The sequence below is a fragment of the Vigna radiata genome, chromosome 5 (assembly GCF_000741045.1).
Source record: "Vigna radiata var. radiata cultivar VC1973A chromosome 5, Vradiata_ver6, whole genome shotgun sequence".
NCBI classification, from domain to species: domain Eukaryota; kingdom Viridiplantae; phylum Streptophyta; class Magnoliopsida; order Fabales; family Fabaceae; genus Vigna; species Vigna radiata.
Window position 1 is genome coordinate 4,493,930 of NC_028355.1, and position 23,147 is coordinate 4,517,076.

A 23,147-nucleotide genomic window follows, 5' to 3' on the forward strand; every position below is an offset into this window, starting at 1 on the left:
TTTGGTTTAAATAGGATTTTGATTTGCTACTTATGTGGTTTCTAATTGCTTGAATGGTCTAAGCATGCGGTGAATAAACGATCTTGGCTATTGTGCAACTTTTTTTAAGAGTAATGATTAGAGGATGGTCTTAAACTTCGTTTTGGTTCTTTATGCCTGTGTGTTTGAACAGAAATTGCATGCTTTAGGTGCTGGTATGAACAACTTTCTTTGTGGTGAGTTTTGGTGGTGCAGGGCAGTAACTGCCTTGTTTTCTGCATGGCAATAATTGACAAACATGTCTATATTTTATCATTTTATGATTTCTAATTACTTAATAATTTAATAAATTATTAAAAAATAACTTATATTTAAATTATGAATTTTTTAAAATATTTTATTTTTATTTTTAATTTTATTTACTTCTAATGACTTGGTCATTTAATAAAATTAAACTTAAAAAAATATATTTACTTATTTATTAAAATAATATTATTTAAAAATTAATAATACAAATTATTTTCACCATCATATAAAAAAATTGTCTTATAATAATTTTATGTTACAACAAATTGTCAATGCAAAATTATATTTACTACTTTTATATTAAATTATTGTCTTAATTTTGTTTTTTAGTTCAATTAAGTTTTAATTTCCGTTGATTTTGTTCAATTAAAAATTATTTTTGATAACACCAATTAAATAGTTACCGATTAAATTAATTATAAATCAAATTTAATTAAGGTTACAATAAAATGAAATTGAAACAACTTTTACTAAAATTATAAAAATAAATACTGAATAAAATCTGAATAGGATAAACTAAAATTACATAATTGAATTAAAAAAAATCAATTAACATTATAACATTAAATTAAAAAAATGAAACAAATTCAAATATGATTATACAGTTAAATTAAAAGTATTAGAGAATTAAATCAGAATATTATATATTAGAATTATAGAGTTAAATTAAAAAAAAAAATAAACAAGTTCATTGAAGATTGAAAATTAAATTCTAAATAAAATAAATATAAGATCGATTAAAAATTGAACAATTAAATTAAAAAATCAATTAGAATTGTATAATTGAATTTAAAATAAAATTATGATAGATTCAAATAAAATTTGCAAAATTAAATTCAAAGCGGAACATTGGATTAATTTGAATGGACTTTTCTAAATGTTAAGAATAATTTGAGTTGTTACCATCTAACATTTGTTTGGTGAGTTGTATACTATTTTAGGACTATAATGTTGCAACCACTTCACCTGATGTCATCCATAATTTCAAATCATTAACATAATTATTAGGAATTCCATTATGGGAAGTGATTTTGTTTTTCAATTCTATCTTTTAAACTCTATATTTTCATATATGTATCGATTAATAAATGAATTCTCAATGATACTTTTGAAAATATAAAGTTAATTTAATAAATTAAAAATTAAAAAAAATTGTGGCTTCAACTACTCCGTAATAAGTAGTAATAATTAACATTTTCAATAAAAAAAAAACTAATTAATAAAGTTAGTGGAAATGGAATATTGTATATAGTTTTAAATTTAGTTAAGTGCTTTCACTATCATATGCAGAAGCTGCAATTAGAAAAATCAGAAAGTTGCTTAAATGTGTTTGGATGATTAGGCTATTATTTATAGAAAATCAAATAACTATGGATAACATTTTATACACTACCCACCTTCATCCATCTCCACTATAATTCTATGAAAACAATTAAATAAATATAAGAACTAAAAATTAAAAAAATACAAAAATAAAAAAACTATTTTAGTGATACTTGGAAAACACGTATAAAAAATGTTATCCACTGAATATAAAATAATATTAGGTTTCGTGGCTGGAAAACAAAACTGCTTCACTTTCAATCACAATCCCATCATACATACTGAGCTTTCATGGCTTCCTTCATCCCAAATTCCAAACATTACAACCTATCAATGGTGCATCATGCCGTAAGCCATCAAATATCATCATACACTTAAAAGAAGCCAACATACAATTATCAAAAACACATTCACTTTATTAATACAATTTATTAATACGAAAAAGTAATCATATCATGACACACTTTTACATTTATTTGACATAGAGTATAAGCATAAAATAGTCATAAAAAAATAACTTTTTGTATTTTTCAAAAAAAAAATAAAAAAATAATGTCAAGTGAATGTAAAAAATTTAGGTGTGTCAGAATATTTTTTAATATGAAATACTTTTTTATTACTATTATGTTGTGAATTAGTTGAAATATATTTTTAAATTTTAATCTTAGTCTCCATAAAAAAAAACATGCATATAAAATTTATATAAAATTGAACATTTTACAATTTAAATTGAAAATATATAATAAAACAGCATGGAAATTGGAATAATTGGAGAGTAAAAATAAAAGGCATGTTTATGAATCCTATAAAGTGGGATGGCAAGTTGGTCCATCTGCCGTATTATTTCGGCCGTTCTACATCCTTTGGACAATTTGTCTAAGACTTATAGGTTAATGTATAATTGCAGATATGTTTTCTTATTAATTTACTTTAGTTGTATAAATTAAAAAAAATTGTATATTTATTTATAATTTAGATATTTTTAATTCAGTTTTTATTAAAAAATTAATAAATATTTAACATTTTCATATTTTTAATTAATATTTTGTTATTTTACTTTTTCATTAATCACATAATTATTATTTAATCTCGTCATCTTTTTAATTTGTATTAATATGTTAAAAAATGTGAATTTTTTAGTTAATGCAAAATGATATTGCAAATTTAGAAGAAATTGTTAATTATGGTCACAATAATAATTCCTTTACTTCGATAAGTGATGATGTGTTTCTATGTTAACTATAAAACCTTACATCTTTAATATATGGAAACAAATAAACAAGTAGATAAGATAAGATAATCACCATGTCATATAATTAATGAAAAAATTTAATCCTCGTTGAAAAATATTAAAAATTTGGAGAACTCAATAAATAAAAGAAATTAATAAGATTCAATTGAAAATGTAAAAGTTTATGAAGTACTTGAAACTTAACCATTTTTTTTTTAGTTTTATATTTGAATATCTTATAAAACTAAAGATTTAATGCAATTATAACAACTGAAAGAAAAAACTTAATGATTAATCATTTCCTATTTATTACAATTAAATAAGGAAGTATAATAAAATATATATTAAAATAAATCATGAAATGAAAGCTAGATTTATACTTGAAAATATATAATATTAATGAGATAATAGATGAAAATACATATTCAATACACAAACAATACTGCACTAAAAAATTAAAGGGAAAAAAGAATACAGGTTGCGGGAGGGGTGAACTTGTAATTTGATTCACATTGTCTGTGTGAAGAGATATATAAAAGGTAACAAATTTATTATTGGCTTAATTATGTATTTATTTAATTGAGATAAAATTGAATTTTCTTTTCATCCACAACTTTTGATATGTTTTGATTTAAAAATTTAAAAAATAAATTGATATAATCCTTTTAATTCCTTTTTACGTTAATTATTTTTGACGTGTTAAATATGTTTTTTATATTAAAATAAAAATATGTAAACAATTTAAAATCTAGCATAAAATATATTTGATACAAAAATTAAAAAAATCATATTTATTTATTTTTAAAATCTGAAAACTAAAATATATCAAATTTTTAAAAGAATGAATTTCAGTAAAAACTTAAAGACTAAAAGTATATTTAATTCTAAATTATTTAATGAATCTTACCCCTTTCAAAATAGATGCAAAATCAGTTTATATAAACTATTTCATATTTTTATTCCCGAAGAAAGAACCACACACTTATAAATATATTTATATACATCATTAACCTACTAAAAATCACTATATTAACATATAATAAGTTGGTTGGTTTTGTAATATTTATTTTAAAATAATAAAATTAAGAGAATCGATATTTTCTCAAATTATACTTACATTTATCATTATTTTTTTCTTTACCTTTACAACAATCTCGATAGTTACTACAACAAAAATTGATTTTAGTTAAAGTTATATATAGTGTTTTCAAGAATTTTAACTGTAACTAAATGTGTTACCATAGTTTAACTTTTCATAGGAAAAACTAGCGTTGCTAATGAGTTATCCGTAGTTGTCATAAGTCATTTGAATAAAAAGATTTATAAGTATAGAATCCAATGATAGTGTTGTATGAACTACCATATAACTTATATAAGAAGAGTTATTTTGAAATTAGATAACAACTCAACTAACTACACCTTGAAATGAGCCTTTCAATTTGGAAAATTAAGAGTTAGGTTTAGATAGTGGTTGAATATCTTTATTATGATGTTTTCCTTTTTTACGTTCCTTCAACAAACCAAACTCTTATTACCCTTTCCACCAACCAACATCATCTTATACTTATTCCAAACACCATTCATATTTTTCATATATCGATACCCTTTTATGCCATTAGAGATGGACCACTTCCTAAACTTTATCATGGATTTTTGTTTGATGCTCTTTCATCTCATATATATATCATATAATGTCATCATAAAACATTTTAAATATTTTCATAACAACTATAATTAATGATAATAAAACCCATTCATCTTTCAAAGTATTTCACAAAGTAAATTACATAGAACATGTAGTTTTATGAATATTCATGGTAAAACTATCTAAGCTCGTTCAGAACTTTCTATTGGAGCTGTAGTATCCTATGCTTTTAAGTATGATTATAGAAGAAATTATAATCAAAATTGTTACGTTATTAAGAATTAGGGTAAATATATAAAAATGCATACAAGGAAATCATGATTTAAAACATTAACCACTCAAAACATTAATCAATCGAACAAAAGCAAAATATACTTTTTATAATGAGTTTTTATATTGATTGAGATCTATCTAGTATAGAAAATGATTCGATGATAGTATTGTAAATATAACAAACTTTTTTATACCGGTTTAATCGAGAACAAGTATAAAAAGTGGCGTGATAGAAAAATTGTAATAGATTAAAAATATTTTTATACCGATTTCATTCACGACACGTATAGAAAGTCGTTTTTCTATATTGGTTAAAAGTAGAATCAATAAAGAAGTAGCATGACGGTAAAAACATAATATTAGAGAACTTTTTCTATACTGATTAGTTACTATAACTAGTATAAATATTTCATATTCTGCCACAACCATCCTTTTACACTTCACCTTCTTTTTGCGCACTTCTTCTTTCTTCTCATTCTCTCTGCCTCTTCTTCTCCTTTGCTTCTCGTTTCTCCATCTCTTGGCTATGTTACCTCCTTGACGAGCTCCTCTACATCGAGGCATAGTTCAAAACCCTCAACATCTGCAACTTTGCGACCCTTTTCTAGATCATCAAGCCACCACTCGTCAAACCCTCGTTGTGTCCATGGGTTGCGACCTCTTCTAGATCGCCAAGTCATTGATCGTAAAAACCCTCGCCATGCTTATTGGCTGCGACCACTTCTAGATCACCAAGCCACCTCTCGTCAAAACCCTTGTCGTGCTCATGGACTGCGAGCCCTCCTAGAAGTGTTAGATCCACTCTTTTGTTGTGTTTAGGCACTATATAAAATTGGTAATGCCCATGGGTGGAGTTTTGCCATTACACACTAACGAAGATTAGAGATACCTTAGCACAAGATCACTTAGGGCTTTGTTTCTCGTAGCATCACCGTCGTTGCACCACTACCGCTCATTGTAGGTGTTTCACCACCGCACCATGATGTCATTGAGGGTGTTGACTCTTATCTCCCCCTATTCTTTAAATAACCAACGTGCAACCAATGTACAATTGTAACATCCCATTTTAGTAGTATAAAACCACTAAAATAAAAGCTACAAAGATGATAACTTACAATAAACTTAAGATTTCAAGAGAAGAAGAGTCTACACTTGGAGAACAAAAGAAACTATCTATACCGTTGCTTCACCCTTAACCTCTATGCTAAGACAACTAGATTGATGTCCTCCTTAAACTCACAACTATTAAGGTGATTATCACAAAAGAGAAAACAACAAACAAACAAGAGCAAAAACAAGGGTAAGCTAGCGGTAAAACATTTCCTCATAATACAATAAAATTCCATCATGCATTATATTACACACATAATAAACATACATCATAACATTAGACTTGACTCATCCAGATATAGTATGAATGCCGAGCTATGGTGGTTCCTACACTTGTAGTGACCTCTATTGCTCTACAAATCCATCTCCAATGGATTTCTCCTACCACACACAAGGTTAGTCCTCAAACGTCCTTTTACCAAATAGAGAAAGGCTCCTGAGGCTAAAACCCCCTATTACTCTCCACGACATAACTATCCATCTCTACTTGAGTTAGGGTTATTGAGAGTGTAGGATAAACCTCCAACGTAACTCCGGTAATTCATACAAACAATAACACAAGGCACCTCTCCATGAGGATCATGGAATTAAGTCCATCAATACCACTCACGTAATCATTCACATATTCCTCATCATCATAACCATCTCACAATCATATACTTCACACACACATTACATACTCATTGTCATTATTTTAAAATACCTATCAGTTCTAATATTCTATTTTCTAAATTCTCACAACAATTGCCCTCGCAAATCACTTATCACCATCAACATCCAAAGTCGCACCTCTGTCTACAATCGAAGGTGTCATTAGCTTTTTATTCTTCATGGGATTAATGAAGACCCAAGTTTGTTTGGTTTCTCAACCCATTAATTACATTGATTTTGGCAAATGAAAAAAAGAGATATTTTTCTATCCTCATTATATAAAAAGTGACATTTTTAATCGATTTTGAAACTGGTATAAAAAATTAATATTTTTTATACTTTTATTTCTAATTATCTTAACCTATATATTCTTATTTATCGAAATTATGTTAATTAATATCGAGTATAAAACTCAATAAAAAAAACTAAAAAAATATTATTAAAATATATAATATATTTAAAACTAATAAATACTTTTATATGAAATAAAACTATACAATAGATTTTTTAAACGCATTATTGTGTAAATCAATCCGTCGTGCATGCAAAGCTGCCCGAGTCTTTAATTATATATATAAAGTGATATATACTATATTTAATAAAAACGAAAGTGGATAAAGAAAAAGTTAATTGTATGATTAAGATTTATTCATATACATAATAACATATATGTTTCTATAGTTTGTGAGATTGATTTGCTGTCCACGTTTTGTTATTGAAAGTGTCTATAAAGTGTCATGTGATTTTGGTCCCCACTCCTAATGCCATTGGCATCTTACTCTTAAAGACATTAGCATCTTACTCTTAAAGATGCTAAATTGTCAATTCTAAATCAATGAAATTTAAACCTACTCTATCACTCTTCAACACTTAACCATTTTAATCATACATTTCTTCAACATAAAAAACCTAAGTAATAATTTATATTTTAAATAAAACTAAACTTACACACACACACATATATATATATATATATATATATATATATATATATATATATATATATATATATATATATATATATATATATATATATAACGTTCTTAGTCTATTTTTTGAAATATCATCTACCTGAAAAAAAAAACTGAGTTTTGTTATGATTACGGTTTATATCACTAAAAGAACTATAAGTTTGATAAATTGACGTGCTTTATTACTATAATTAATATAATGATAGTATTTTATATTATAATACTTTAAAATTAGGGTTAAATATGTTTTTAGTCCATATACTTGGGGTGATTTTGGTTTTAGTTCCTTTTTCAAACTAGGTACAATTTAGTCTTTCAACTTTAGAAAACTGATTTTAATCTTGATTAACATTGAAGCAAAAGTGTGTCAAACAGTGTAAACAATCCAAATGCTATAATGAAACGCGTTTGAAACAACAAATAAAGTTAAACAAATTTGTTAAAAATGACTAAAACCAAAGTTGTCTAAAATTGAAGGACTAACTTGTACCTTAGTTTGAAAAAGAGACTAAAATCAAAATTGTCCCAAAATATAGGGACTAAAAACATATTTAACCCTTAAAATTATATGATAACCAATCTTAACTACATTTATAAAGATATTTTTTTATCACATTTATTTTCCATTTTTTTTTTAAAATAAAAGTTTCATAAAATTAAAATAACTATTTTATCAATTTTATAACTCTTTCTGTAAATTTAATTTGATAGTGTTTTAAATTTAATTATTTTTAATTATAAAGTTACTTACCAAATAAATAAAATTTATCTATAAAATAAACTTATAAAAATTATTTATATTTAATTTTATAGTAATGATAATTTATTATTTTTTATTATCATAAGTGAAGAGGTGTATGTATATATAGACATATGTATATATAGATATATGTATATATAGATAGATAGATTTATTTATTTATTTATATATTTTAACTTTTATTATATATAAAAAATTGCATTAACGAAATAGTTATGGTTGTTGTCAAATTTGAGAAGTTTTTTTCATAATTCCATTTTTACTTTCTTTTCCCATTTTTACATCTTACATTCAGATATACACTTAATCTGATCTGTTCTCCTATTATTAGCACTTCTTACTACACCATTAATCCATATCTGTGCTGCATTATCATTACTTTAAATAACAAAAAATTTTCCAAATGTTGTATTTGTTTTTTTATGGAAGGATTTTGTGAAATTCTCTTCCTGTCTTTCTAAACTGATACTTTGAGCCGGCCACTGAATCTATAAGAGCCAAATCTCTGGATTAGCAATGTACTAATACATTCACTGTCTTTGAGGTATGCCTTTCTAGACAGAAGCCTCTGCAGCATAGAAAAGTGGTGCCGCCTAAATTACCAATTTTCTTTACATTTTCAGTGTCAGTGTAGCACGTGACTCTGCAGTGAAACCTTCACTTTTCATTCCCATGGCTTCCTCATTGCCCTTTAATGCATGAGCTCAGATAAAGATCTTTACTTTGGCTGATTCTGCAAATGGGTTCTCGGATTCAGCTTCTGGGTCTCTGCATATGGTTTCACTTTGCATGCTCAAGCTTCATTTTTGGTTCCAGAGTGGCAGTAGGAGGAGATGCAACTGTGAAAGGGACTGTTGCCATTGATGACAAAGCTGTGATTGGAACTATTGATGATGATTTTGTTTGTGCAACTTTGGATTGGTGGCCTCCTGATAAATGTGACTATGGGAGATGCAGTTGGGGTCTTGCTTCTCTTCTCAATCTGGTATTTTTGCTTTCTGTTCTTCTTTTTCAGATGGCTGATGAATTTCTGGAAGGTGGTTTTAGAATTATGAGTTTTCCAACACAAACTAAAAATGCTTTTTCTTTGCTACTTTCCTTTTATGTTCTGTTCTCATTCTCTGCTTAATGATTTTTTCTTTTTGTTACTTTTGAAATGATGTTTGAATCTATCATGCATGTCTGCGATCTGCAAAGTAATTCCACTAGAAAGAGATAAATAATTATGTCTATTTTCTAAATACATATTATGTCAATTTCTGATTCTTGTTTGTGGTGGTGAACAAGGTGGTAAGATTCTCATCACATCATGATAAGATTGTAGTATATACCTTTCTTAATTGTTCTTAATAATCGATTTTTATTGACTCTGGCTTCCTCAAGGTTAATGGAAATTCACATCTGGGTTGAGATTTTGGACTTCGTTTTTCAAAAACGTGTTCATTTATTGATTAACTGTTCTAATGAGTTCACAAGCTTCCCCTTACAGTACCTTGCAAATCTTATACATCTTTTAATTATCATTTCTTTCAGGACCTCAACAACAAGATTTTTCTTAATGCAGTGAAAGGTAAGATATAATTTACATCTCTATTATATTTGAATTTGGCAGGGATCCAATTCTTTCATTGCTTTTTAATTTATTAGATGAATGCTTTGAGTTTTGAAAGCTTATCAAGGTACTGTTGTGCAGCCTTTTCACCTTTGAAACTCAGATTAGGTGGAAGTTTGCAAGATAAGTTAATATATGGCACTGAAGATTACCACCAACCTTGTACTCCTTTTGTTAAAGACGCTTCTGAGATGTTTGGTTTCACGAAAGGGTGCCTTCCATTGAAAAGATGGGATGAACTCAACTACTTTTTTAAAAAAGCTGGGTAAAATTGAATTCTCCGTGGAATATGCATGTGTGTTTTGAACCAACAAGATTCACCTTGTGGACTTGAAAACATATTTCTAAAACATTTTTGAACTGTTTATTTCAGGGCTAAGATCATTTTTGGATTAAATGCTCTTGCTGGAAAAACAATTCACGGTAATTCTGCAACGGGACCTTGGAATTCCACCAATGCCGAGTCCTTTATCAGATACAATGTTAGAAATGGCTACACCATTCATGGATGGGAACTTGGTAAGCATATGCTGTTCTTATTGTAATTTTCAAACCATAGTTACATAATCCTCGCTATAACTATGTCTGCTGTGTACCGAATTCACTGTACCACAATCTAAATACCAAGTTTTCTTTAAGGAAAGTCTTATGGAAATCACTATCTTTATCAAACTTCTCACAGAGATAGTATGTTCTTCAATATTTTTATGTTGAAGGAAATAAATTTGACAGTTTCTCTAAAGAATGAATCATTCTGTTGTTCTATATCAAAGCATATTGAACACTTGTCATTGGCAGGCAATGAATTGAGTGGGAGTGGAGTTGGAACAAGCATTACAGCAGACCAATATGCTTCTGATTTTGCTGCTTTACGAGACATAGTCTACAATGCATATGCAGATATTGATTCTAAGCCACTAGTCATTGCACCTGGAGGGTTCTTTGATGCAACCTGGTTCAGGGAATTTATAAGCAAATCTGCAAAAGCTTTGGATGTTGTCACCCACCACATTTATAACCTTGGAGCAGGTACCCCTCACCAAACTGCCAAATACTCATTATAATTTATATCTTTCCAATTTCCATGACTTTGATTATATTTGAAGGCTGCTTTATCTTGATGTACAGGAGTTGATGAACACCTTGTGGAAAGAATTCTGGACCCTTCCTTTCTTGATAAGGAGGCTAGCACATTCAGTGGCCTCAAAAATATACTTGCAAGTACAGGTACCTCAGCTACAGCATGGGTTGGTGAGTCAGGAGGGGCCTACAATAGCGGTCATCATCTTGTATCAGATGCTTTTGTTTATAGTTTCTGGTTAGTGACAAACACCCTTTATTAAGTTCTTAATGAGGAACTAAAATCTCATGGAATAAAAACTTACTAAATTTTTATGGTAACTAAAAACTGAATTTTGAGATATGTTAAGAGATGAAAAATATATTTTAGCCTTAGAAATATTTTGGCTAATGTTATGATATCACAAACAGGTATTTGGATCAGCTTGGCATGTCAGCTGCTTATGACACTAAAACATATTGCAGACAGAGTTTGATAGGAGGAAACTATGGTTTACTCAATACTACCAATTTCCTCCCAAATCCAGACTACTATAGGTACTAATAATTGACTTCCATAGTCTTGCAAGGGAGATATGCATTTTTCATGTAATAATTTCCATGTTCAAGAATGGGGAACATAATTGTGGACCCACATATGCATAGTTTGCTTCATTAATGTATAATTCTTCATGAGCTGAAATGAATCCACCAAATGTTCCATGCTTCATTAATGAACCCACATATGCATAGTTGACACAGTTTTTGGCTGATATGGGAAGGCCCCCCATTCCAATAATGCAATAGGTGATCCTTTTTCAATTAGATCCACACTATGTTTCTATGGTAATGTTCTTTTTTCTTTACAGTGCTCTTCTTTGGCATAGACTCATGGGAAGACGTGTACTGTCAACTACCTTCTCTGGGACAAAAAAGATAAGAGCTTATGCACACTGTGCAAAGCAATCCGTGAGTGAATTTTTTATACACACACAATGACATACATAAATATATATTATATACACTGGATAAACTTGTGAGTAAATACTTTGCAGGAGAAGAAAATAAGATGAAATAAATTTTCTTTAATATGTCAAGATTAAATTATGCAGTAGCTAAGATCAACTTATGAACAAGTTAATTTGGATAACTTGTATATAAGTCGAAGTACAGAAGCTGGTTTTAATTTCTGTACAAGTTTTATACGTTTGATCTTATTGCTTTCTTATTTACATATGTTTTGAGAATTTATGCCAACAAAACCATAGAGACACAAACACACTATCTATGAAATGTTATTCATAGTATCTATCTTACAGAAGGGAATCACAGTCCTGTTGATCAACCTAGATGGCAACACAAGTGTTGAAGCTGATGTAACCTTCGATAACAATGCAAAGAGTTTGAGGCTGAGAAAGATGTCTAGTCATTCAAACATGATGGAACTGCCTCTTGCAAGTGAAGCTGCAAGAGAAGAGTACCATCTAACTCCACAGGATGGGAATATACATAGCCAAATCATGGTACTAAATGGGAAACCTCTTAGGGTAAACTCAGCTGGTGAAATTCCTCCTTTGGATCCTATATATGTGAACTCATCAGAACCAATAAGTGTTGCTCCTTTCTCTATTGTATTTGCCCATTTTCCTGATGCTGTTGTTACTGCTTGCGGCTAGTTAGGTGGCACTAGGGGAAGCCAAAATTGGTTTCACTTGGTGGTTTAGCAAATTACATGGAAAAATAAGTTTTCTTCATGTCTTAGTTTACCAATTGTTTAGGTTAAGAACTAGGATTTTGATGGATTTCTGCAATTACTCATTAAGTTCAATGTGATTACAATTTGCAATTGTAAGTGACAAATTCAATGTCTTGCATAACTGAATGAGGCAAACCCTCTTTCACATGAATGATTGTTTTCTTTCTACAGCTATAATTCTCTTCTGATATTGAATAATTTTTTGCTTTGCTTAATTAAAGTTTTAACTACCTAAGTTTCTATTAATTTTTTTTAGAAAAAGACTAAGAGTGATGCTGTAATCAATTTGTTTTTTATGGTTTTTGTAATGATTAATGATAGAGTGACTTATTTTATATTTATTTGATAGAGTGTATAAAGAGGTAAAATGAGATAAAATAATCATAAAAAAATGAACTTTTGTATTTTTCTAAAAAAAGAGTAAAATATAATAAACAATAGTGTCAAAGAAAAAATTTTTGTGTGTAAAAATATATATTTTTTTTATAATACATTGTTATCATGAAACATGTGCCATTAGTCTAGTTTTCTAACTATTATAGCATATAAATAAAAGGGCATTATATCATTAAAGCAATATGAAAGAGTTGTAAGTTTAAAAAGTGTCATGTCTCATAACTATTGAGAAAGAACATTAGGTCTAACATTGAAAATATGGTTACATTAACTGAGCTTATTATAAAAATTGTAAAAAACACAACCTCGTAAAGGACTTGCCAATAATAATTACATGCATAAGAAAGAAGAGAGGACAAAAGAGAGACTTTTACATCACTCATTAGGATTTAAAAACTAATTAATATATAATTTAAGTAACATTAAATTTTAATTTTTATATTAAAAGAAAAGACAAAATTATGAGAACATCTCAAAACTTTTAAATTTTAAATTAAATATTATCCCTTTATTGTATAATACCAACAAACAGTTTCAAAAAATAAAAAATATCAAAATATTAAAAAACTATATCCCAGACATTTTATCGCACAATAAAGGAATTTCTAAAAATACGACTATACTCTATAAATTTAATTTAAATTTATCAATAATGTATTACATAATTATTTAAAATAAGTAAACTCTTTATAAAGTAGACGTATTTTGAAATATCAAGGTGTCAAAATACATGTTAATATCTAACATGAGCTCTACATAAAATTAATTTTCCACATCTGCCTAATTACAAACTGGAAAGTAAATTCGTTGATTTTTACATTAATTTTTTAAAATTACATTAGTAATACTTAATATTTAACAGTATAAAATAAGTTACTGTTGATTTAATTATGAATTATTTATAAGAAGTAATTTAAAAATGTGTAATTAATTAATTGATTTGAAAAGTGATGAAACATAATTCACGTGGTAGGTGTTAAGTTGATTTGGGTAAAGCAAACCATTAGTTCCCGGAACCTTGACACTAACACAAACAGAGGGATTTTGACAAAAGTGAACAAAGCGAAACCGCGGAAGAACAGATTCCTCACGCAGCGTTGGTTTGCTTCCATTCTCTTGTGTTGCGCATTCATCACTTCCCTCTCCGCAAGCCAAGAATATATGCTCTTACGTTCATTTCTCTCTTTCTTCCCTTTTTTTCTCTTTCGCTCCGCTCGGAGATCTACACAACGTTCTAGGTAATACCTACTATTTCTTCGTCGTTAAGATTTCAATTTCGCTACGTTGTTAGCACGTCTAATTCTGCCATGTTCTATGCCTTTGTGTTTTTCTCCCTCTTTTGATTAATTTTACTGCTTCTCTTCATCATCATAATAATTGTAACAATAATTACGGGAATCATAACTAGGTCAATAATTTAGTTCAGCTAGAAATTTGAATGCTATATTTCGGGATTAAGTTTATGCATGGAAACAGTGTTAAAACGGTGTCGTTTGATTTGAGCTGGGGTCATTTTGGCTTTTGTTCTTATTATGTGCAGTATTAGCAGTTTGAGTTTCTCTGTTTTGTTTTGTTGTTCTGGTTGCTTTTTTCTTCCAGGGATTTCACTCAATGAGTCTGCTAGCATTATCACCCCTTTCCTTTAAGAGCCGATGTTCATTTTCTCTTGAAGACTTCACTCACCTACCAACATTTACTTTGCACCTTAATCTAGACAATAGTTAACCCCTTTTTTTAGCCTGTTTTTTATTGAAAATATCAATTGTTAGAACTTAAGTAGAGAACCCAACCCTAAAGGTTATCCATTAAATAGGAGAGTTTCGAGAATTATTCACTCAATGTACCTAACTTCTCTTTTGCTTGGTGATGATGATGTTATTTTTGCAAATGAAATGTATTGCAATTTACTTCCTATTGTTGGCAAGCTTTTGTTAGAAGAGAATAGAATGATGCAGATTTGGGTTTCTAATCGTGCTATTTTATTTTAATTGGGATTGAGAAGTACTATCCTTATTTTGTTGTTTGTTGCATGGATTGGTTACATGGATTAAAAGAGGTCATAATGTTCTATTATGAATCAGTCTGTCCTTAGAGAAACCATCATCCTCGAATTTTTATGAAAATGGTTTTTCTCAATCTACTTATTCATGTAACAAAAGGTCCGTTCTACCATTTTCTTTTATTTATTTTTCCGTGACAGTTGCTACCCCAACTTTTTTAAATTCTTTTCTAATCCTATCTTCTCTTATACATGGGCATATCCAGTGCAACATTCTCATATGTCCTATGCTGACATTACTCTCTTGATGCCCTTTTGTTGTCCATTAGTTAGTTCCGTGCAACATGACAAATTGGAATGGAGACAGTATTAGAGATTAACTCGTTGCACTTTTATGCTTTTAAATTACTGAGGACAAGCTGTGGTATTCGCTATAACTGAGATGAGAATTGGAATGGATGCAGTATTGGGAAAATGCAACTGCTAGTGAAAATTGGGTAGGTAATTTGTGGAGTGACACACCCCCGGAACTTGTAAAGCTGTGGTAGTAATGGATCTTGATGGGGCGAGTTCACCAACAGTTAGCACAGGAGTGCAGGAAATTCCAGGACGTTCAACACAACGTGGTGGTGAGTGTTACTTTCTTGGCAGATTTTCAACTATTTCTGGCAGCTTAGACACTGCAAGCTTTTGCAATGCATTAATGGTTTTTCTAATAGATGATTTATATCTGGCAATTATATGATTAATGAATTTTGTTTAATAAACTGGAAACTAAACAGGGTTTTGTCAGGAGAGTTCAGTTACTGGATTCTTTACATGTATTGAATGCTATTGAATGATTTATTCATTTATTTTTTTATTTTCATTTTTAATTTTTATAATTTTGCCTCTTCTTGAAGCATGATATAAGAATGAAACTGTAAATTATTTCATCTCTAGTAACAATAATCAAAATACAGATATTGATTATCACTATCAGCAGTTACAAAGAAGAATATAAGATATTTTATTTACTTTTTACCTTAAAGCATAGGTTTTTGTTGTAGAGGGAGAGGAAGAGAGGGGGTGAGCTAATCTAGAGTGTTTTGAGAATAAAAAGGCTTATTCAATCAGTACATATATATTATACAAACAAATCTTCATGATAGACTTAGAGCTTCTTTGAAAAAGCTTCTCCATAAGCATTTCTAGGAGAGAAAAATAAACAAGTGAAACGAGCTTCTCCATTAGCTAAAATTAACTTATGCACAAGTTAAAAATAAAAATTTGTAGAAGTTATATGAAAGAACTTCTACAAATAAGCTTATGCACAAACTAATTTTAGCTCATGAGAAACCCCTTTCATTTTTTTCATCTTATTTTTCTCTTCCAGAAGTACTTATGGTGAAACCTATATGTTAAAATTGTGATTGTTATTGTATTGTACTCCTCTCTTCTAGCCTAACAGTGATAATTAGATTCTAATACCCATAAACACTTAATTCATATAATCATGTGATTATATGAATCTTCTATTTACTAAGTACATTAAGTATCATTATTCCAACATTTTGATTGACCCTGTTTCAGTCATATAGCTGTAATGGTGACTGAAAATTTGTTTTCATTTATTTTGACAAAAATAGTCTTTTACCAATTTATTTCAGTACATTTTTTTTTTTCTATTTTTGTGCATGGTAACTTATCATTTTCATTGTCACATTACCGTGACCTAATACATAAGAATAGGGCAATCAAATTTTGTTGATATATCCTGTTTCAATTCATTTCAAACATGTTCTCTCCTTGAAAATTGACTTTAATGAAAAAAGATTGTTATGATGCTCAGTCAGAATTCTCCAATACATTGGAATTATATCACATTTTTCTTTAGACAGGTCTTTTGCTATTGAACTGTTTTATTTCTTTTGTTCCTGGCTGGCACCCCCTCAAACCCCCCTCTTTCTTCCCCCTTTTATTGTTGGAACTTGTACTGATTGCTAATTTGATGGTTTTGCAGCATTCTATCAGTTTACACAGCAGAATCTTCCAGCATGTAAACCTGTGCTAACACCTGCAGCAGTTAGTTCTTTGACAAAACTTGAGTATTTCATGACACCTTATTCTATGAAATACATGTACTAAATCTTAATCAATTTCTATGCAGATCATTGCTACATTTCTATTGATGGGTTTAATTTTCATTCCGATTGGACTTGTTACACTTCGTGCCTCAAATAGTGTATGAATAATTTTTACTTTCTTGATATTAGAACCAAATCTTTTTCCTGTCTCCCTTCTAAATCTTCCTGTTTTCTAAAATATTTATTTGACCTATTTATTTGTAGGTTGTTGAAATTGTTGATAGGTATGACATGGATTGTATACCTGAAGAATATAGAAATAACAAGGTCGCATATATTAAAGATGACTTAATCTCCAAAAACTGTTCACGATTCTTAAAGGTGATAGTTCAATTTACTATTAATTACATTATATACTGATTGTTGCTTCAGTGTTCAGTAATTTAGTTAAATAGATCAGTGACACTTAGTTGCTTAATTTTCCTTTTGAATGATTGGATGGCTTCCTCTTAACATCTTTGACATAGGATTCACAAAACTCTTTAGTGACATTCCCTTACCCTTGTTCTTTCAGAAGTTGCATAGCATGACCATGTAGAGTGGTTAAAACTTGTGTACTTAAAATGCTAGATATATGTTTTCTGCATTTATCTTGTTATTACAATCTATGAAGGATCTTCCACCCTTCAAGAGAAAAGATTATATGTGCTGATGTAGATATTATGAATAGTGGAAATCATATCAGGTAAAACATGGTGATGGGTTTTGACATTGTTCAAAAGGACATGGTATAATATTATATTATATTATATTTTCTTACATGTATTGTTACTTCACTTTCATAACATTTTTGGCGTGCTTTTTGCACCCTCATTTAATTGTGAAGAATAATTTGGGGCTGGAAGCTAAAATGCTTATATATTGCCAAAAGAATTATCAATAAAGTTGATTTTTTACCACCTCTTGATTACGTTTATACTCTGTGTAGGTACTTAAGCCAATGAAAGCACCAATTTATATCTATTACCAGCTTGATAACTATTACCAAAACCACCGACGGTGAGGATTCTTTGTTTTCTTCTTTTCAAATACAATGATTAAGTCTTTAGAATAAGTACTATTTGTCAAGGCCTCCAAATCATCATTCAACTTCAGATCTTGTCTATTTATACTTTCTCTTTCACATTGATCTCCTTTTATTTATTTGCCTGTGTTTTGGTCAACACACCAGCCATTTTTTTTTATCATTTGCTGGTTTCTCATTGTTGGAAATAGTTTATTGTGCAACTGCATATATTAAATTGAGCAAACCTGAATGTATGCCCTGTTATATTTTCTTGCTTTCGTCAAATCTATTTGCACTATTAATTTATATTTGAACGTATTGACATTTCTCCAAAGCAATTCTGGATTTATTTTTTAGGTTTCATTTATACTTGAACGTATTGACATTTGAACGTATAGTCATCTTCAACTCTTAGTTTCAATTAGTCCTGGCAGTAAGTCCTTCCCTTGAGTGAACGTACTAAATCTTAAACCATTTAAGAATCATATTTTCTTTTGTTTTTCCCAATTCTTAAATGAAAAATTAATAAAATAGCCCGCAGAACATAACATGTTCTATGTTTTCTGTAGACAATAACTTCATGATCCAAGCAACATTATAAACCAAGCTTGATTTCATGATTCATAGACTTTGAAAGTATGAAGAATCCATTGATTCTTTGGCTGCTCAATTTCCTTGAATAGATTCAGGAAAATCATAGCCTCTAGCATAATAGATTGACAAATTTAGAAAATCTTAAAATTTCTGTAAATTAATCTAATCTAGGATGCTGGTAAGTGGGAATTTACTAATCTTGTATTAACAATTGACAATCTCTTTAATCTTTTCCATCCAGATCATAAAAAAATGTCCAGTCACCCCTCCTAATACAAAGTGTCTATCTTTGCACAATACTTTTTCTTTCAAAATTAATTGATGTTAATCAGTTTCAAAATGGTTGAGTAACTTGCATGTCTTGTACTGTAAGATCAGCCATATAGTTGTGAGGCCTGTTGAAGTTCAGCACCTGATTGGACATAACACCAGTAACTGGATGGTGTCTCTTTTTATGGCTTTTGTTCATGTTTCTTAACAGAACTTGGGTTCATGGCTTTTGGGTTTTCAGGATTCGACATACGCTCTGTTCTGCCTATTTGTTACATTTACCTTTTAAATTAAGAAATGATAAAAAATAATATTTTTAGTTTGATGGTTTGGATTTAGTAACAATTAACTATCAAACCTTTTCAATATTGGTTACTCACTTAATGGAAGGACCTTTGTAACATTAACTGGAGTTTAAGGATTAATTTGGCTTGAGTAAAAGTCAAAGATGCTTACATGCAAAGGGTACAGAATTTAACGTGTTTTGTGCACTATTTTCTTAGTTGTATTTTAATTATTTGAGCAACAGGTCATCCCAACCATCGTTAAATTTGTAAATTATTTCTGTTTTTCTCATTTTTTTATTTGTCTTAAAATTTAATCTAATGTACTCTAGCAGGAAGAATTTCAGGTTCAGTATAGATCATTTAAGTTAGAGTCTATACCGTAAAATGCTTATAAATTTTCAACCATGTAATTTTGTTTCTCCACTGTTCACTCAACTTTTCAAAATTTGTTCAGGTATGTCAAAAGTAGAAGTGACCTGCAGCTCTTACATGGACTTGGATACAATGACACCAGTTCTTGTAAACCTTTAGAGTCTTCCCATAATCTTCCAGTTGTACCTTGTGGGTTGATAGCGTGGAGTTTGTTCAATGATACATATAAATTCAGTCGTGGGCCATCAGAGTTGAAGGTCAATCGGAAGAATATTGCTTGGAAGAGTGATCGTGATCATAAATTTGGAAAACATGTTTACCCATTTAATTTTCAAAATGGGACTTTGATTGGGGGTGGAAAGCTAGATCCAAGTATTCCTGTGAGTTTGAAGCTTTTGAACTACATATTGAGCTTTTCCTATTCACATCCTGTCTTGCTGTGACCAAGTTCCTTATTTGGATTTGAAATATCTTTTTGTGACCTGCATTTCAATGCATTTTCCTTTTATTCGTATATTTAACAGTGTTCTCTAGGAGTTAAATGATAGGCTTAATTACGCATTTTGGTCACTTTACTATCATCATTTTGCAAATTTGGTTCCTACATTTTTTTCTCCACAAATTTGATCCTTTTTAATTATGTGATGTTGGTCCATCCATCAACTTGACATCAATATTGATGTGGCAGAGCAAGAGTGTCATGTTAGCACTTCTATTAAATACTGAATGTCAAGTAAATAGATGTTGCATAACTAAAATAATGGAGGGACTAAATTTGAGAAAAAGTATAAGAGAGGCCAAAAAGTGCAAACCTAAGAGATACTTATTAGCAATAGTTTAAAGATAACAGGGTTATCATTATTATGCACTGTGCTTCTGATTTTCACTTTTTCTTGTGTGGGGGGTGAGGGAGGGTGGGTGTGGCGGTGATAATTTGGTGTTTGGGAAGGTAGACAATAAGCATCTCTTGTAACTATTAATTTCCTCTTAATTATCTATATGCACTGACTTTGTTGATATATTTTCTCGTGTTTTGATTCTAATGCATTCTGAGTCCCATATATCAGCTTGGTGATCAAGAAGATCTCATTGTTTGGATGAGGACTGCTGCTCTCCCCAGCTTCAGAAAGTTATATGGTAGAATTGAAGAGGATTTGGATGTAGATGATGTTATAGTAGTCCACCTGAAAAATAACTATAACACTTACAGTTTTGGTGGAAAGAAGAAGCTTGTTCTGTCAACATCAAGCTGGTTGGGTGGAAAAAATGACTTCCTCGGAGTTGCAAATTTATTTGTTGGCGCCTTTTGTATATTCATCTCCATCATCTTCCTGTTGCTTCATATGAAAAATCCTAGGTAATTTCTAGATGCTTTTTGGTTATTTTGTTCACGTGATACCACTTATGCAGTTGCTTGGATGATGTTGGACTCCGCTAGTTTTTGGTTTGTCTAATGCTTATGTACTGCATTAGAGCCCTAGTTTTCTTTTTCTGTTGCTTTTTTATTTACGATCTTTTGAGCTTTTATTCTCACATAATCATGCTAGGAATAGTTGTTTGACTTGTGTAAAGGTTAATAATATGTTTTAAACCGGTGGTGTCATATGATTTACTACTTGTATACATTATTAGCGGATAAGACTAATATTCTTTTGAGGCAGGACCGAGAGTCCTTTTAAATGAAGTTTTGAGTAAATATTTTTACTATTTATTGTGTAGTCATGAAATTATTTGAAACTGAAGATTTGGAAACTTCTTACCTAGAAGAAAAAGTATAAAATTTAGTAGGTATACCTCGGACGGAATTCCCAAAAATGGTAATTATCTAAGAAAGCGAGTTCTGATCATTCTGCTATTCTATATTTTGAAGTAGATTGTCCCAACATTTTTTGAACTTGCTTTTACTCACACAATTTATGCTTCTTTTTTAGGACAGACCTTATGGGGACATGGCCTACTTATCTTGGAATAGGAAAAACATTGCCAGTTGATAAAGGACATGGTATGGTACACTGGTTGTACTTTTCTTAATGCGATACACAAGATACGTATTCTTGCTATTAAAAACTTGTGTATTTAACTGTAAATGATGAGGCAAAGCAAGCATATCCTTTTGGTTTAACTATTATGGAAATGAGCCGTCAGGAATGGGATAGTTGAGAGCTTGGGTGTTTGCATGAGGTTATGAATCAAACCTCAGCATTGCCATTGTACACAAAAAAAAAAACACTATATTGAAATAGAAACCGTATATGGTCTTGTATTTTGCAGCATATTTTTACAGAACAGAGTTAAAACACAGATGCAAGGGGTGCTTTTACTTACCACTATTATGTGGCACTATTATAAACTAGATAGGATCTTATAAAAGGATCTTTTAGCTTCTCAGAGCATTTTACCAATGGCAGAAACGGAAAGCTAGTCTGCTTTCTTTAGATGTTTTTCTTTATTTGATACACTCACTTGCCTGATTAATTGCTTGTTGAAACAGAACATTCCCTAGAAATTCTTGTACAGTCATTCTAATTCAACTATGAGTGCATTAATTAAGTACAAACCCGATCGTGTTTCCTGGTAATTAATAGCTATGAAATGCATTCATAAATATGGTACGACAGTTTTATAGTTGGTTCCTTATAATTTATCTGAAAAGAAATTCGTGGAAAAGGCTGTTTTGTAGTAACATTACTTCTTTTTTTCCCATTTTATCACACCATCAACATCAGAACTATATCATAAATTAAAAGAAAAAATGTTAATAATAGACTGTAACATTTGTTATTGAATGAAATTTAATAAAATTATTAAATGTGAATCCTACTTATTCATAAGTCTCATTTATGATTTTTGGTATCTCTAATTGAACATGTTAAACGTACTCTCACCTTGATAAAAGTTCTCTTTCAATCATGTCGGATCTCTTTTATCTCTATACACGTTAATACTGAATTTTTTTTAAGTAAATATTTCGATTTTCTTTTATCTCAATTTCGGTGTTGAATTTCAATGGTTCTTCTAAAACAAATTGTCAATAGTTAAAAGTAAATCTTATAACAATTTAATGTTTTATTATAAATAAAAAATTTATACATTTAAAGATTTCTTTTCAATTTTATTTAGATATATTTATTTTATAAGAATTTTCATTTTAATTAAAATGTGAATTATATTTTTTATATTTTAAAATATTTATTCTTATAAATTTCAATTAAACAAAACCAAACATATTCTTTCTAACACACATGCTAAAATATTAGATATAGTGCTTTGTTTAAGCTTGAAATGTGTCTAGTTATTATGCATTTAAGCTCCAATTAGCATGGTTAAGTTTTGAGTAATTTCATGTTGCGTCAAGCTTTTTGTATAGACTTTGATCTTTTTCATGTTCTTTTCTTGCTTTTACACAGTAAGTAACTTTAAT

The 23,147-nt window shown here is 29.5% G+C and overlaps 2 protein-coding genes across 5 annotated transcripts; both read left to right on the plus strand.

Annotated features, from left to right (window-relative positions):
- Nucleotides 1-8,683: 8,683 nt before the first annotated feature.
- LOC106759630 (heparanase-like protein 3) lies at nucleotides 8,684-12,846 on the plus strand. Its single transcript, XM_014642905.2, has 9 exons — nucleotides 8,684-9,234; nucleotides 9,783-9,819; nucleotides 9,943-10,126; nucleotides 10,235-10,380; nucleotides 10,660-10,890; nucleotides 10,990-11,179; nucleotides 11,353-11,478; nucleotides 11,790-11,889; nucleotides 12,240-12,846. The coding sequence occupies exons 1-9, from the start codon at nucleotides 8,989-8,991 to the stop codon at nucleotides 12,594-12,596; spliced, it is 1,617 nt and encodes a 538-aa protein (XP_014498391.1). The 5' UTR covers nucleotides 8,684-8,988; the 3' UTR covers nucleotides 12,597-12,846.
- A 1,219-nt stretch (nucleotides 12,847-14,065) lies between these two features.
- Nucleotides 14,066-22,111, plus strand: LOC106762662 (putative ALA-interacting subunit 2). 4 transcript variants are annotated; one of them, XM_014646683.2, is made up of 9 exons: nucleotides 14,066-14,310; nucleotides 15,401-15,700; nucleotides 17,074-17,135; nucleotides 17,221-17,295; nucleotides 17,402-17,518; nucleotides 18,126-18,196; nucleotides 19,809-20,106; nucleotides 20,794-21,083; nucleotides 21,658-22,111. In XM_014646683.2, exons 2-9 carry the CDS (start codon nucleotides 15,622-15,624, stop codon nucleotides 21,755-21,757), a joined length of 1,092 nt encoding a protein of 363 aa, XP_014502169.1. In that variant the 5' UTR covers nucleotides 14,066-14,310; nucleotides 15,401-15,621; the 3' UTR covers nucleotides 21,758-22,111. The 4 variants fall into 4 exon arrangements, with proteins under 4 accessions (XP_014502169.1, XP_014502170.1, XP_014502168.1 ...); XM_014646684.2 differs by having other exon boundaries at nucleotides 15,405-15,700; XM_014646682.2 differs by having other exon boundaries at nucleotides 15,536-15,700.
- The last annotated feature ends 1,036 nt before the right edge of the window (nucleotides 22,112-23,147 follow it).

Excerpts from the sequence above, each read along its gene's own strand:
- LOC106762662 (XM_014646683.2), top strand. The coding sequence starts at position 15,622 with ATGGATCTTGATGGGGCGAGTTCACCAACAGTTAGCACAGGAGTGCAG. Across the intron at positions 17,296-17,401 it reads CACTTCGTGCCTCAAATAGT|GTTGTTGAAATTGTTGATAG; the intron begins GTATGAATAATT and ends ATTTATTTGTAG. Across the intron at positions 17,519-18,125 it reads ACTGTTCACGATTCTTAAAG|GTACTTAAGCCAATGAAAGC; the intron begins GTGATAGTTCAA and ends TACTCTGTGTAG.
- LOC106759630 (XM_014642905.2), top strand. The coding sequence starts at position 8,989 with ATGGGTTCTCGGATTCAGCTTCTGGGTCTCTGCATATGGTTTCACTTT. Across the intron at positions 11,180-11,352 it reads GCTTTTGTTTATAGTTTCTG|GTATTTGGATCAGCTTGGCA; the intron begins GTTAGTGACAAA and ends TATCACAAACAG. Across the intron at positions 11,890-12,239 it reads CACACTGTGCAAAGCAATCC|AAGGGAATCACAGTCCTGTT; the intron begins GTGAGTGAATTT and ends TCTATCTTACAG.